This window comes from Mixophyes fleayi, chromosome 5, assembly GCF_038048845.1.
Source record: "Mixophyes fleayi isolate aMixFle1 chromosome 5, aMixFle1.hap1, whole genome shotgun sequence".
NCBI lineage: Eukaryota > Metazoa > Chordata > Amphibia > Anura > Limnodynastidae > Mixophyes > Mixophyes fleayi.
In genome coordinates this window covers 8,449,574-8,465,652 of record NC_134406.1, presented here as the reverse complement: position 1 = coordinate 8,465,652, position 16,079 = coordinate 8,449,574, and the positions used below count along the sequence as shown (strand labels likewise).

Below are 16,079 nucleotides of genomic sequence, written 5' to 3'. Positions count from 1 at the left end.
AAACAATGGTAGCTTAATTCCCTGTGGAGGTGGAATTTAACCCCTGAAGTATTTTTCCAAGGAGATCTAAGCCACACCTCATAACAATGGACATTTGAGACAAGTGGTAATTGCAAAATAACTTCTGCTGTCCTGTTATTTTTACACAATATGGCAATATTCTTTACATTTCTAATACATACAATATTGCAGGTAATAGCAAGGCCAAAATGGACCGAATAACATCAAAATAATAATACACCAATGCTCAGGTGTATGTACTTTGACTTGGCCAAGGATTAAAAAGTACTTTAAACTGTGAGAAACGGGTGATGAATAAAAAGTCCTCAGTCCAGTAGCACCCCGTTTCATGGCCCAGTGATAGTCAAATAATTCACCCAGACCAGACCGGTTTTATGCCAGGGAAATATACCTCAATTAGAATAGGTACAGCTAGTGGGCGAATGAGTGTAACTTGCCATATTACTGCTCCCATTGACTTGGGCAGAGGTACGAGACTAGAGCTTCGGGTGGCCTGGCCCTTCCAAATTGTCGAAGTCGTATAATTGGATGAACGAAAGTATATTTAGATAGTATTTGTTTTATTATTAGTTTATATAATATGATTATATGTACATTTTAGTGTTATTAAAGGTTTAGGTTATATGCCTGATATCATATTGATCCCCTATTCATCAGCAGCTGTCCGGTGCAGTCGGCGAAGAGATCGCACATTGCATACTTTAGTTATTAGGGAATAATCCTTTGCATGATGCTGGCTATGAAAGGAGCAGGCCCCCTGGAGAGACGACCCCCACCTTTGGATTCCTTAGATTGAATCAGCCTATAACCTGTTTACCCTGGACCCACCCAACGTCTGGACCTATAGAAACAATCTACGTCATCTCTATTGTTCACTGTGTAACACTGTACTGTATATAATCATCGCAGCACTACCCATGGCTCTCAGTCAACTCTGACACAGTATTCTAACAGATATACTGTCCACCGGGTCCCGTGGGTACGCAGCGAGCGCATGCGATAGCATCGGTATGTATTTATCTTTTGGTATTGGCTGTACTGTACTGTATCATAATATAATAATGTATTGAATTGTTAACTGTTTACAACTGCTAAAATAAATCTCTTTGTGCTTTGGAAACACATACAATTGATTGGGCAATGCTTATTTGAAAACGATAAAATTACTTTAATAAAATCTGAAAGCTTGCTACACTGCCGCGCAGTTGACTCACTTGAAGAAGTGGATCGGAAACTCCCAAAAAGATGTGCGAGTTCCTTTGGGGGCATACGGGGATCTTACGTTCTCCTCCCTAAGTATTATCGAGTACAAAAGTCTCCAAAGCTACTGCACCACTGCTTTGGCAGGGACTAAAGGTGTGGAAGATGATGCAAGTGGCTTTGGATAGTTCCGATGTGGATCCAAACCTGCCTATTTGGGGCAACTTTAACCTTGCTGAACTCCACAAGTAAAAGGTTTATAACACATGGCGTGCTGTTGGCATTACCTCCCTTGGCCAATTTTATGCAAATAACTCTTTTAAGTCCTTTGAACAATTAAAGGAGGGATTTTCCATCCCTAATCATTTCTTTTACAGCTACCTGCAGCTGAGACAAGCTCTGATGATTCATTTTGAGAACCTTCTTCATTACACTCAGTCCAGCTTCCCTCAAAGTCCTACTTCAACAGGTGGGCTCCACGAAAACTATATCTATTTTATATGCAAACTTCCACCCTTATCTCAACTTTGATGATTTGAATCAATTAAACTCAAACAGGAAACGGACCTTGGACCCCTAATATCACTTTCACACTACCACCCTGGCAATATGAACCGGGATATTGCGGGTGACAGTGCAGGATACCCAGGTAGACCGTGTTCACACTGAACACGGATCTGCCCTGGTCTCCATGGCAAAATCACAAGAGGAGCATTGATTGGCTCCTCTTGTGATGCCCTTTTTTTATTCTTTTTAACCTTACAATAGCTCTCGGTGAGACCCGGGTTGAAAAACCTGGGTCTCACCGCTCAAACTGGAGGCTACCCAGGTCAGACCCGGGAATAACCCTCCAAAAGAACTGGTTCATCCAACTTGGGAACCTGGACCTTTTCACACTGAACCTCGACCCGAGTCGTCTGGGCTTGCCCCGGCAATAACCCGGGATGTTGAGGCAGTGTGAACTGGGTATTAGTGATGAGGAGCGGAGTTCTCTTTTGGGTAGTGCCAAAGAGGCCACCGCCTCTACTAGATACCGACAAATCCAGCTGTACATTTTTCATAAGGTGCACTATTATCTCTGGTCGGCTCTTTAATGGGGGCCAGGCATGACTCTAAATGTCCCAAATGTGGATCAGATTTTGCATCCTTCTGGCATCAACCCTGGGATTGACCCGGGGTCCAGTCTTTTAATCTGCAGTGATAACCGATATTCAGAACACGGGTATAGATATAGGACCCTCTATTAAATAAAAGTTCAGTCCAGCATGTTACTAATCTCTTTGCCGTGGCCAAGGTCATTATAACCAGAACGTGGACGGCCAGTGACTACCCAAGCTTTCATACTTGGATTGCATTAACTAACGATGCTGTGGGTCATGTGAGATATACCTACCATTCTAGAAATGTCACACACAGATATTATAGCGTATGGTCCAACCGGCTACATCCAGACATGCAGTTCACTTATTGTCAGATGACTTTACCCAAAGTCCTGCATAGATTCTTGTACTTGTATTTACCTTTGTGTATTATTATAGCAATGTTTCCAGAGGGCCAACTTACGCTCTATTTGACTAAGTTATCACATCTGATATCGCTGATCGCTTGTCTGTTATTAACTGTAACACTATCATTGATATATTAGCATCACATAATACCTAACAATGTCTGGATACATGAACTTCATAGTTTTTGTAATGTTTTAGGATGTGTTTTGTTTATTGTTTGTCTATTCAAATTTCAAGAAAAAAAGATATGGTTCAGAAAAAAACAAAACAGACTTTGACGGTATGTGTCAGTGTTCCGGATACCAATTCTGACTAAAACCTTGAGATATTGTGTGACATTGTATTATAAGTAGTATTGCATCATATTGTATTATAAGTGGTATTGTGTGACGTTGTATTATTAGTGAACACATAGCCTGACCTGACGTAGATTTATGTAGACCACGCTTTGTAGGAATTCAGAGGCCTCCATGCTCTTCTTCTGGATCGCCAGCACCCGGACGGCTTTCACACAGGCCTCCAGCTCGATCACACCGGCCGCTTTGGACTGAAAACAACAATAAGTGTGAGATTATAGCAGCAGTGACTAACAACACACAATGTTAAATGACCTTAGCAATTAATGTGAAATTAACAAAACAGCAGAAGAATAGAACATAATTATTTGTAGTCTTTGCACAAATTCCCGGCTTTAACAGAACTCAAATAACTCATTTCAACCTCTATGTCACCTACGAACATCATCACATTAACGAGTCCAAGTTTCCTGGAACCTCTGCTGATTGTTGCTCTCTTTACCATCTGCGCCGTTACCAGAACCTGTGGGCACTGAAGATTCATCTTCCAGCCCTTATTTATTTATGACTGTTCTATCAGATGCCAGCCTTCCGCTGCTCTCACTCCTCCGGCCTTCTCTGCTGCTCTCACTCCTCCGGCCTTCTCTGCTGCTCTCACTCCTCCGGACTCAGCCTTCCGCTGCTCTCACTCCTCCGGACTCAGCCTTCTCTGCTGCTCTCACTCCTCCGGCCTTCTCTGCTGCTCTCACTCCTCCGGCCTTCTCTGCTGCTCTCACTCCTCCGGATTCAGCCTTCCGCTGCTCTCACTCCTCCGGCCTTCTCTGCTGCTCTCATCCTCCGGACTCAGCCTTCGCTGCTCTCACTCCTCCGGCCTTCTCTGCTGCTCTCACTCCTCCGGACTCAGCCTTCCGCTGCTCTCACTCCTCCGGCCTTCTCTGCTGCTCTCACTCCTCCGGACTCAGCCTTCCGCTGCTCTCACTCCTCCGGCCTTCTCTGCTGCTCTCACTCCTCCGGACTCAGCCTTCCGCTGCTCTCACTCCTCCGGACTCAGCCTTCCGCTGCTCTCACTCCTCTGGCCTTCTCTGCTGCTCTCACTCCTCCAGCCTTCTCTGCTGCTCTCACTCCTCCGGCCTTCTCTGCTGCTCTCACTCCTCCGGCCTTCTCTGCTGCTCTCACTCCTCCGGACTCAGCCTTCCGCTGCTCTCACTCCTCCGGCCTTCTCTGCTGCTCTCACTCCTCCGGACTCAGCCTTCCGCTGCTCTCACTCCTCCGGCCTTCTCTGCTGCTCTCACTCCTCCGGCCTTCTCTGCTGCTCTCACTCCTCCGGCCTTCTCTGCTGCTCTCACTCCTCCGGCCTTCTCTGCTGCTCTCACTCCTCCGGCCTTCTCCGCTGCTCTCACTCCTCCGGACTCAGCCTTCCGCTGCTCTCACTCCTCCGGCCTTCTCCGCTGCTCTCACTCCTCCGGACTCAGCCTTCCGCTGCTCTCACTCCTCCGGCCTTCTCTGCTGCTCTCACTCCTCCGGCCTTCTCTGCTGCTCTCACTCCTCCGGCCTTCTCTGCTGCTCTCACTCCTCCGGCCTTCTCTGCTGCTCTCACTCCTCTGGCCTTCTCTGCTGCTCTCACTCCTCCGGACTCAGCCTTCCGCTGCTCTCACTCCTCCGGCCTTCTCTGCTGCTCTCACTCCTCCGGACTCAGCCTTCCGCTGCTCTCACTCCTCCGGCCTTCTCTGCTGCTCTCACTCCTCCGGACTCAGCCTTCCGCTGCTCTCACTCCTCCGGCCTTCTCTGCTGCTCTCACTCCTCCGGCCTTCTCTGCTGCTCTCACTCCTCCGGCCTTCTCTGCTGCTCTCACTCCTCCGGCCTTCTCTGCTGCTCTCACTCCTCCGGCCTTCTCTGCTGCTCTCACTCCTCCGGCCTTCTCCGCTGCTCTCACTCCTCCGGACTCAGCCTTCCGCTGCTCTCAGTCCTCCGGCCTTCTCTGCTGCTCTCAATCCTCCGGACTCAGCCTTCCGCTGCTCTCACTCCTCCGGCCTTCTCTGCTGCTCTCACTCCTCCGGACTCAGCCTTCCGCTGCTCTCACTCCTCAGGCCTTCGCCTGCTGCCAGCCCTCATCCTCCGGCCTCCGCCTGCTGCCAGCACTCATCCTCCGGCCTTCTCTGCTGCTCTCACTCCTCCGGACTCAGCCTTCCGCTGCTCTCACTCCTCCGGCCTTCGCCTGCTGCTCTCACTCCTCCGGCCTCCGCCTGCTGCCAGCACTCATCCTCCGGCCTTCTCTGCTGCTCTCACTCCTCCGGACTCAGCCTTCCGCTGCGCTCACTCCTCCGGCCTTCGCCTGCTGCTCTCACTCCTCCGGCCTCCGCCTGCTGCCAGCCCTCATCCTCCGGCCTCCGCCTGCTGCCAGCCCTCATCCTCTGGCCTCCGCCTGCTGCCAGCCCTGATCCTGCGGCCTCCGCCTGCTGCCAGCCCTCATCCTCCGGCCTCCGCCTGCTGCAAGCCCCCAAAAGGCCGAGAAGCGATACCTTCACTGGTCTTGTACAGTCCATGCCTCCACGGGTCAGAACTGATTTGGTGGCATGAAGGGGAACTGCACAATATTAGGCAGATGGTTTTAATGCTGTGGCTGATCGGGTATGTGCTCCTCGAGTGGTGAAAATGGGTTGGTGGAAAAATTACTGTAGGATGTGAAACTTAACGTAACAGGGCAAAGAACGGAGCACTTTATTCCACATTTTCCTATGGTAGGATCTGAAGACTCTCACACATGAGGACGGCCTGCAGTTGACCACACTCTGGTGCAACTTTTTGCACATAGGCCACAAAATCACCATTCCGACATTTTCAATAGAAAATAAAAAGTACAACCATCCCAGCAATAGACAGTTCAAGAAATCTGATCAGTAGAAGCAAAAACCCTTCCTTACCCAGTTTTTGGATAACAAGAATGCATATGAAACCCTACAGCCTTGATAAAAATCATAGTTTTTATGGTCACATTGTAATTTCTATTTTTCACCAGTAAACAAGCCCAGCATCAGCCAGGCATCAAAAAATTACATGAAACTCATGGTTGTTCCTCTCCACGGAAATCTTTAGTAAAAGGCGAAAGATTTATTCGATCTGAAGAGAAACCAGAGTATACTGATATGGTGTCATCGTCACCTCCCCGAACTCACACCGTCCTCATTTTACCAAGAGAGAGAAAAACACGTGTGTTTACGAAATTTCAAATATATGTTACATAACCCTAAAATATTTCGTTACTTCTAAAATATGTGAAAAACAATGACAAATTACAGCAAAATTACAAAACGTTAAAATTTGAAAGGTATCAGATGCATTGTGGGTAAGTATGCAAATTAGACCACCAGGCAAAGCGTTCCATCCAGAATTGAGGAACAGCTGCAGGTATCACTTACTCAACATCCTTGAGTAGAAAACATCTAAGGGGGGGTATTCAATTGACCGCAACTTTTTTTTTCCCGCAGAGTTAAAAAAAAAAAAAAAAAACATATGGATTTTAATTGCTATAGAAACTGTTTTTAGTTAACGCAGCGTGAAAACTTGTGCAATTCAATTGAAAAAGAGGGAACGCTGCCCCCACGCGGTAATCATTGTGTTTGCAAGGTTTTAGGGGAGTGAAGGGGAGTTTTAACCTGGTTATGTATAACACAAAAAAAGGACTGGCATACATTTTCATACATTAGATTGCATTACACAACCATTATTATTTATAATATCTACATTAAAGAACTTTCTTTAGCATATTTTTTAACAATTTTTTTTACTATAGAATCATCTATACCATGTCAAAACACATTAGTACATACATATTTGTACCAAAAACATACATAAATATAATTAATTAGTGATTTTTATTGATTTATTTTTTATGATTTTTTTTTATTATTATTCTTTCATAAGAAAATCAACTTTTACATGTTAGGCATTACTGATAAACAGGTTTATCTTTTTTTTTTTTCATTATTACATGATTTCAAAAACTTTTCTTAGGTTTTCTATTTTTATCACACCCCAAAGAGGTGTGAGATAAAACGGCATATTAGCCTGTTTAACGCGCCGTGTTAAAAAACAATTGAATAGCTTTTAACACGGCTGCCTCTCGCACACCCTATACTTTCAATAGACCTTCTACTGGAGCGCGACAGAACCGTTTCATGAAAAAGACGGAGCGTTAAAAATTAAATTGAATCACGGGTAAAGTTAACTGCTCGGAAATGATTAAAAAAAAAACAAACAAACAGCGTTAAAATGACTTAACATAGTATAAAAATAAAAATTGTGGTCAATTCAATAACCCCCCAAGTGTACAATACAATCACCTCTCACCTTTTATGCAAAATTATATCCATTAGGAATAATAATTCTGATAAAAGACTATAACTCTTTTTTTTCTCCACCAGTAAACAAGCCCAGCGTTAGCCGGGCATCAAAAAATTACATGAAACTCATGGTTGTTCCTCTCCACGGAAATCTTTAGTAAAAGGCGAAAGATTTATTCGATCTGAAGAGAAACCAGAGTATACTGATATGGTGTCATCGTCACCTCCCCGAACTCACACCGTCCTTATTTTACCAAGAGAGAGACAAACATGTGTGTTTACTAAATTTCAAATATATTTTACATAACCCTAAAATATTTAGCTGGTTCTAAAATATGTGAAAACAATGACAAATTACAGCAAAAATGACAAAAAAGACAAAAAGTTAAAATCTTAAATTTATCAGGTGCATTGTGGGTAAGTATGCAAATGAGACCAGCAGGCAAAGAATTAAATAAGATCTGCCCGTTTCATTTGCTCAACATCCTTAAGTAGAGAACACCCATAGTGTACAGTACAATCATCTCTCATCCTTTATGCAAAACTATATCCATTAACTATAATTATTTCAATGATAGATTTTAATTCTTTTTTTCACCAGTATATAAGCCCAACATCAGCCGGGCATCAAAAAATTACATGAAACTCATGGTTGTTCCTCTCCACGGAAATCTTTAGTAAAAGGCGAAAGATTTATTCGATCTGAAGAGAAACCAGAGTATATTGGTGGTATGTCACCGCTTATTCCCCGATTTTACACCGTCCTCATTTTACCAAGAGAGAGAAAAACACTTATAGCTACTAATATTCAAAAAGAGATTCTAAAACTCTAATATATTTAACTAGTTTTAATATATTTGTAATCAATGACAAATTAGAGAAAAAATGCAAAAAAAAACAAAAACAAAAGCTGAAATGCATCAGATGCATTGTGGGTAAATATGCAAATGAATCCATGAAGCAAAGAATTTCATACAGCTTTGCAGAGCTGCAGGTATTGATAAACAAAAAACACGCACTATAAAACTTTCTGGGGGTAAATGTATCAAGTTGAGAGATTTCCAGTTTAAAAAGTGGAGATGTTGCCTATAGCAACCAATCAGATTCTAGCGTGAGAGAGAGGACAGAGGAGGGGGGCCAGCGTGAGAGAGGACAGAGGAGGGGGGCCAGCGTGAGAGAGGACAGAGGAGGGGGCCCAGCGTGAGAGAGGACAGAGGAGGGGGCCCAGCGTGAGAGAAGACAGAGGAGGGGGCCCAGCGTGAGAGAGGGCAGAGGAGGGCGGCAGAGTAGGGGGACAGCTTGACAGAGGAGGGGGACAGCGTGAGAGGGGGCAGCGTGTGAGAGGGCAGAGGGGGCAGCGTGAGAGAGGGCAGAGGGGGCAGCGTGAGAGAGGGCAGAGGGGGCAGCGTGAGAGAGGGCAGAGGGGACAGCGTGAGAGAGGGCAGAGGGACTGGATGCAGAGGGGGCATTTTTACATACAACTAAATAAGTATTTCTGTCCTGACCTAAATACTTATTACAATTTTAAGACACAACTACTTCTAAAACAGGACTCCTCAGTAATTATTTTGGAGGGGTGCCTTGAAAAAATTATGGAGACTCTAAGGGTGCCGCGAACTGCAAAAGTTTGGGAACCACTGCACTAAACATTTATCTTCTACTGTATTATAAAAACAGCAGCCAGTAATGACATTTAATATAAAATTCTACAGCCTGGTAAAAAACAAAAACATAAATGAATTCATGTAGATGTGACCTTATAATTTCTATTTTTTCACCAGTAAACAAGCCCAGCATCAGCCGGGCATCAAAAAATTACATGAAACTCATGGTTGTTCCTCTCCACGGAAATCTTTAGTAAAAGGCGAAAGATTTATTCGATCTGAAGAGAAACCAGAGTATACTGATATGGTGTAATCGTCACCTCCCCGGACTCACACCATCCTCATTTTCCCAAGAGAGAGACAAACACATATGTTTCCTAAATTTAAAATATATTTTACATAACCCTAAAATATTTAGGTTAGTTCTAAAATATGTGAAAATAATGACAAATTACAGCAAAAATGCAAAAAACAAAAAAGTCAAATTCTGAAATTTTACAGATGCATTGTGGATAAGTATGCAGATGAGACCACCAGGCAAAGAATTATTTGTAGTCTATGCACAAATTCCCCGGTTTTATCAGAACCTCTCTGTCACCTACTAAGATCATCACATTAATGAGTCCAAGCTTCCTGGAACCTCTGCTAATTCTCACTCTCTTTACCACCTGCGCCGTTACCAGAACCTGTGGGCACTGAAGATTCATCTTCCAGCCCTGCTCATTTATGACTGTTCTATCTGATGCCAGCCTTCCGCTGCCCTCATCCTCCGGCCTTCTCCTGGCACTGCTCTCACTTCTCCGGCCTCCGCCTGCTGCCAGCCCTCATCCTCCGGCCTCCGCCTGCTGCCAGCCCTCATCCTCCGGCCTCCGCCTGCTGCCAGCCCTCATCCTCCAGCCTCCGCCTGCTGCCAGCCCTCATCCTCCGGCCTCCGCCTGCTGCCCTCATCCTCCGGCCTTCGCCTTCCACTGCTCTCACTCCTCCAGCCTCCGCCTGCTGCCAGCCCCCATCCTCCGGCCTCCGCCTGCTGCCAGCCCTCATCCTCCGGCCTTCGCCTTCCGCTGCTCTCACTCCTCCAGCCTCCGCCTGCTGCCAGCTCTCATCCTCCGGCCTCCGCCTGCTGCCAGCCCTCATCCTCCAGCCTCCGCCTGCTGCCAGCCCTCATCGTCCAGCCTCCGCCTGCTGCCAGCCCTCATCCTCCGGACTTCTCCTGGCACTGGCTCCTGCAGCTCCATCCTTCATCCCTCTCCTGATATCTTCCTCCTGAGCCTTCCCCTGATGCCATCTATTCCCTGAAGACTTTGTTCTCGCCAGATGTCCCTGGATTACCCTCCTCTGTGCCACCCTGAGACCCGGTCTCTTCCCATCGCTCCTCTGTCCTGGACCACCAGAACTCACCTATAGACTCACCTCATGGTCCCGAAATCGCCACATGGACAATTTCCAACCCTCCATTTTTCCTCATGGACTATTTACATCATTTTTGCTGGTATAATATTGTTGCACTATAAGCTACTGTATGCTGTCCCTTTATTTCATCATTCTTTTTGATACTCTATTTTGATACTCTATTTTGATATCTTTCCCTGCAGACTGTTTGTCCAAAATCCTGCTAATTGGTGTCTATCATATTTTCACTGTCTCCCTTGCTGCCTTTTCGCCACTTATCCCTGCCCCCGCCCTCTTCCCTAATGTATCCTCACACCCTGCGGCTTGCCCACCAACTGCCCCTGTACCCTCCAACCCTCTTACTCTCTCACTAAAGCCTCCTCTTTTATTCTTTATTCCCCTCTCCTTTTCTTTCCCCTCCAGCCTTTCCTCGTACCATAACTCTTGGCTCATATTTCATTCCCATAATATTCCCCTGTCCTATTCTGCATCCTAGACCCAGCAAACCTTGGGATTTCTCAGGTGGTGTCTCGATCCCACGCCAGAAGACCAGGGTAACCTGTCCATTAATGAGAGGGGTCACCACTCCCTCCTAGGACAGAACTACACTTGATCTTACTAAAAGGTTGAGAAGAATTCCACATTTTCTCTTACAGCACTCGCCTATTACCGTAGGCATTTGGCAAAGGGGAGCTGAAGACCCCCTGCCAAGGGTCTTATGAGGCCTTATGGCTCCAAGGGTCAGAGTATGAGAAGTCCTTCCTCATTTGAGGGCATAAAGTAGACCATACCCTTGTGCATTTTGTCCCACAAAATCACAGATCTTCCACTTTGAAATAAAAAAAAAAGAAAGAAAGAAAATGAAAACTATCTCAGTATAGACAATTCAGGAAATCCATCAATTGAAGATAAAAACATTTCTTCAAAAGTTTTTAGAGAATAACAACTAACATAACATTTTACATCCTTAACAAAAATTTTAGTATATTACAAACAATATCTATCTTTCACCAATAAGTAAGCCCAGCATCAGCCGGGCATCAAAAAATTACATGAAACTCATGGTTGTTCCTCTCCACGGAAATCTTTAGTAAAAGGCGAAAGATTTTTTCGATCTGAAGAGAAACCAGAGTATACTGAGACAGTCTCACCGTTACCTCCCCGGACTCACACCGTCCTTATTTTACCAAGAGAGAGAAACACTTATATTTACTAATTAAAGATATCATATATAGAATATTTAGTTACTTCTTAAATCTTTTAAAAGAATGACAAATTAGACAAAAAGAAAAAGCAAAATAACAAAAACAGATAAAAGCGGAAACATATCAGATGCATTGTGGGTAAGTATGCAAATAAGCCGACCAAACAAACTGAATTCTATTCAGAATTGCTGCATACTGCAGGTATCACCTGTTCAACTTTCCAGAGTAGAAAGCACTCAGTGTCCAGTACAATCGCTTCTCAGCCTTCTGGCCATGATCAAGTGGTGCCCCCTCCTGATCATGGAAGACTATCTGTATCCTCTGCCCAGAGGCTGCGGCAGCTGAGACAGCCTGAGATATATAGAGATCAGCTACAACATTAAAACCACTGACAAGTGAAGTGAATAACATTCATTATGTTATTACGATGGCACCTGACAAGGGGTGAAATATCATAGGCAGCAAGTGACCAGTCAGTTCTTAAAGTTGATGTGTTGGAAGTAGGAAAAATGGGCAAATGTAAGGATCTGACAGACTCTGACAAGGCACAAATTGTGATGGTTAGACGACTGGGTCAGAGCATCTCCAAAACGGCAGGTCTTGTGGGTTGTTCCCGGTATGCACTGATTAGCACCTACCAAAAGTGGTCGTTGGAAGGACAACCGGTGAACCGGCGACAGGGTCATGAACGTCCAAGGCTCATAGGTGCGCGACAGGAGCAGAGGCTCTCCCGTCTGGTCCAATCCCACAGAAGAGCTACTGTAGCACAAATTGCTGAAAAAGTTAATGCTGGCTATGATAGACAGGTGTCAGAACACAGTGTATCTCAGCCTTCTGTGTATGGGGCTGCACAGCTGCAGACTGGTCAGAGTACCCACGCAGACTCGCCCACTGCCGAAAGCGCCTACAATGGACACGTGAACGTCAGAACTGGACCATGGAGCAATGGAAGAAGTTGGCCTGGTCTGATGAATCATGTTTTCTTTTACATTATGTGGACGGTCGGGTGCGTGTGCGGCATTTACCTGAGGAAGAGATGGCGCCATGATGCACTATGGGAAGAAGGCAAGCGGGCAGAAGCAGTGTGATGCTCTGGGCAATGTTCTGCTGGGAATCCTGACATTCATGTGCATGTTACTGTGACACGTATCACCTGACCCCTTCATAGCACCAGTATTCACTGAGATGTCAGTGGCCTCTTCCAGCAGGATAATGCTCCCTGCCACACTGCAAAAATTCTTCAGTAATGGTTTGAGGAACATGACAGAGAGTTCAAGTTGTTGACTTGGCCTCCAAATTCCCCAGATCTCAATCCAATCGAGCATCTGTGGGATGTGCTGGAAAAACAAGACTGAGGCATAAAGGCCCCACCGCAACTTACAGGACTTAAAGGATCTGCTGCAAACGTCTTGATGCCAGATACCACATGACACCTTCACTGGTCTTGTAGAGTCCATGCCTTGATGGGTCAGAACTGATTTGGCGACACAAAGGGGAACTGCACAATATTAGGCAGATGGTTTTAATGTTGTGGCTGATCGGGTATGTGCTCCTCGAGTGATGAAAATGGGTTGGTGGAAAAATCACTGTAGGATGTGAAACCTAACGTAACAGGGCAAAGAACGGAGCGCGTTATTCCACATTTTCCTATGGGGGGGATCTGAAGACTCTCACACATGAGGACGGCCTGCAGTTGACCACACTCCGGTGCATTATTTTGCACATAGGCAACAAAACCACCATTCCCACATTTTCAATAGAAAAGAAAAAGTACAACCATCCCAGCAATAGACAATTCAGGAAATCTAATCAGTAGAAGCAAAATCCCTTAAAGCCCAGTATTTGGATAACAATAATGTACATAAAATTATACAATCCTGATGAAAATGATAATTTTTGAGGTCATATTATAAGTTCTATTTTTCACCAGTAAATAAGCCCAGCATCAGCCGGGCATCAAAAAATTACATGAAACTCATGGTTGTTCCTCTCCACGGAAATCTTTAGTAAAAGGCGAAAGATTTATTCGTTCTGAAGAGAAACCAGAGTATAGTGAGACGGTCTCACCGTTACCTCCCCAGACTCAGACCAACCTCATTCTACCAAGAGAGAGGACAACACCAAATTTTATGCAACTATTTTCAAAGATACCCTGTCATTGATACATGTAATACTTACATATTTAAACAAAAAACTAAAATGAAAAAGAATGGACAAATTAGAATAGTGCATAAAAAAAAACTGACATGTATCAGATGCATTGTGGGTAAGTATGTAGATTAAGGCTACAAAGCCAGCAAAAAAAATTCCATTCACAATTGCCAAATAGCTGCAGGTAATCTTGAGAGACAAAAAAAACCTTTTAATTTAACACCAGTTGTTCAACTGACGTTTCGTGACCATAGACAACAGACAAATGTACAATACAGTAATAATATTACAACCATCCCAATAATTAAGAATTGAGAAGAACCATCTAACATAAAACAGACAAAAAATTACTTCTAATGATTTCTAGTGAATAACTAACAACATTTTATATCAAATCCTACAGTACTAGTAGACTCATTCATTAGTATCACTGACACATAACATTTTATTTTCTTTTTTTTCACCAGTAAACAAGCCCAGCATCAGCCAGGGATCAAAAAATTACATGAAACTCATGGTTGTTCCTCTCCACGGAAATCTTTAGTAAAAGGCGAAAGATTTATTCGTTCTGAAGAGAAACCAGAGTACACTGATATGGTCTCACCGTTACCTCCCCGGACTCACACCGTCCTTATTTTACCAAGAGAGAGAAAAATATACGTATGTTTCTAAATTTTAAATATATCTTACATAACCCTACAATATTTAGTTAGTTCTAAAAGTGTTGATAACAATGACAAATTAAAGTACAAATGCAAAAAACAAAATTAAAATCTGAAATGAATCCAATGCATTGTGGGTAAGTATGCAAATGAGATCACCAGGCAAAGAATGCAATTGAGGAACAGCTGCAGGTATCACTTGCTCAACTTTCTTGAGTAGAAAAATATCCAAGTGTACAGCACAATCACCTCTCACCCTTTATGCAAAGTTATATCCATCAGTAATTATAACCGATGAAAAATTAAACTTTCACCAAAAAATAAGATCAGCAACAGCCAGACATAAAAAAAAGTTGTATGGAACTTGTGGTTGTTCCTCTCCATGGAAATCTTTAGCAAAAGGTAAAAAAAAAAAAAAAAAATTATTCAATCTGAAGAGAAACCAAACTATGCTGATAAAGTGTCATCGTTACCTCCCCAGGTTCGAACAGACCTCATTTTACCAAGAGAGATGATAAAAAGATTAAACATTTACTTATCCGTCCCTTCCTCTCTCAGGAAGCCACCAAAACTATCATACACGCACTCATCATCTCCCGCCTTGATTACTGCAACATCCTCCTTACTGGCCTCCCCCACTCCCACCTCGCACCCCTCCGCTCTATACTCAATGCGGCTGCAAGACTCATCTTCCTTTCACGCCGCTCCTCCTCTGCCTCCCCTCTCTGCCTTGCCTTACACTGGCTCCCTTTCCCCTACAGAATCCTTTTCAAACTCCTTACCACCACGTACAAGGCTCTCTCTTCGGCCCCTTACATCTTTAACCTCATCTCCATTCACACTCCTGCCCGCTCCCTACGCTCAGCTAATGACCGCCGCCTCTCCTCCACTCTTATCACCACTTCCCACTCCAGAATCCAAGACTTCTCCCGTGCCGCCCCCCTCCACTGGAACGACCTCCCTCGCTCCATCCGTCTCTCTCCTAATCTGTGCTCCTTCAAACGAGCACTCAAAACTCACCTGTTCCTTAAAGCCTACCAACCTTCTACCTAACCCCCATCTCCTCCAAACGTTCTACCCTCTCTCCTCCCGGTCCCTCTCCCCACACTTCAAATTCCTCCAATTGTGTCTGTTCGTTCACCCACCCTTAGGATGTAAGCTCAAATGAGCAGGGCCTTCTTCCCTCTTGTCTCCACACCTGTTCTTCTACTCCGCCTCTACTGCATTGACCTAACTGGAGTTTCTGAAGCATTGGTATTTTTGTTTATTGTTCTGTATTGTTATACCCTGTATAGTCTACTGTTTGCTTTGTGTACGGCGCTGCGGAAATCTTGTGGCGCCTAACAAATAAATGATAATAATAATAATAATAATTATCCTATATAATAATAACATATTAAATTCTTAAAGTATATAGCAGGACATAATAGACTAGCAAAAATGCAAAAAAATATAAAATAACAAATGTTTCTGATACCTTCTGGGCTTGTATGCAAATTAGAAAACCAAGCAAAGAAATAATTCCATTTAGAATTGTTGAAGAGCTGTAGATACACTTTAGAACTAGTTATTCAACTTTCATGAATGGCCACAGACAACACCCCGGTGTATACTACAGGAATACGATTAGTTTGACCATTTAAACTAGAACAAGCAAAACACATTTGTCCTCAAAAGTTTTTGAGGGATAACATCAAACATCA

The 16,079-nt window shown here is 44.2% G+C and overlaps 1 protein-coding gene and 7 non-coding genes across 10 annotated transcripts in view; all 8 read right to left on the bottom strand.

Annotated features, from left to right (window-relative positions):
- The window catches only part of TRAPPC9 (trafficking protein particle complex subunit 9), a 456,795-nt gene that overhangs the window by 429,246 nt on the left and 11,470 nt on the right, over positions 1-16,079 (bottom strand). For all 3 annotated transcript variants that reach the window (XM_075211675.1, XM_075211674.1, XM_075211676.1), the window contains exon 7: positions 3,151-3,276. In XM_075211675.1, coding sequence (XP_075067776.1) covers positions 3,151-3,276 — 126 coding nt within the window. The remainder of the gene's footprint in view (positions 1-3,150; positions 3,277-16,079) is intronic.
- Positions 6,048-6,162, bottom strand: LOC142159711 (U5 spliceosomal RNA). The gene has a single exon (XR_012692972.1). It is a non-coding gene; the product is annotated as a U5 spliceosomal RNA (small nuclear RNA).
- Positions 7,453-7,567, bottom strand: LOC142159705 (U5 spliceosomal RNA). Its single transcript, XR_012692967.1, has one exon. It is a non-coding gene; the product is annotated as a U5 spliceosomal RNA (small nuclear RNA).
- Positions 7,973-8,087, bottom strand: LOC142159710 (U5 spliceosomal RNA). Its single transcript, XR_012692971.1, has one exon. It is a non-coding gene; the product is annotated as a U5 spliceosomal RNA (small nuclear RNA).
- Positions 9,153-9,267, bottom strand: LOC142159706 (U5 spliceosomal RNA). Its single transcript, XR_012692968.1, has one exon. It is a non-coding gene; the product is annotated as a U5 spliceosomal RNA (small nuclear RNA).
- LOC142159708 (U5 spliceosomal RNA) lies at positions 11,379-11,493 on the bottom strand. Its single transcript, XR_012692970.1, has one exon. It is a non-coding gene; the product is annotated as a U5 spliceosomal RNA (small nuclear RNA).
- LOC142159707 (U5 spliceosomal RNA) lies at positions 13,500-13,614 on the bottom strand. Its single transcript, XR_012692969.1, has one exon. It is a non-coding gene; the product is annotated as a U5 spliceosomal RNA (small nuclear RNA).
- LOC142159712 (U5 spliceosomal RNA) lies at positions 14,188-14,302 on the bottom strand. The gene has a single exon (XR_012692973.1). It is a non-coding gene; the product is annotated as a U5 spliceosomal RNA (small nuclear RNA).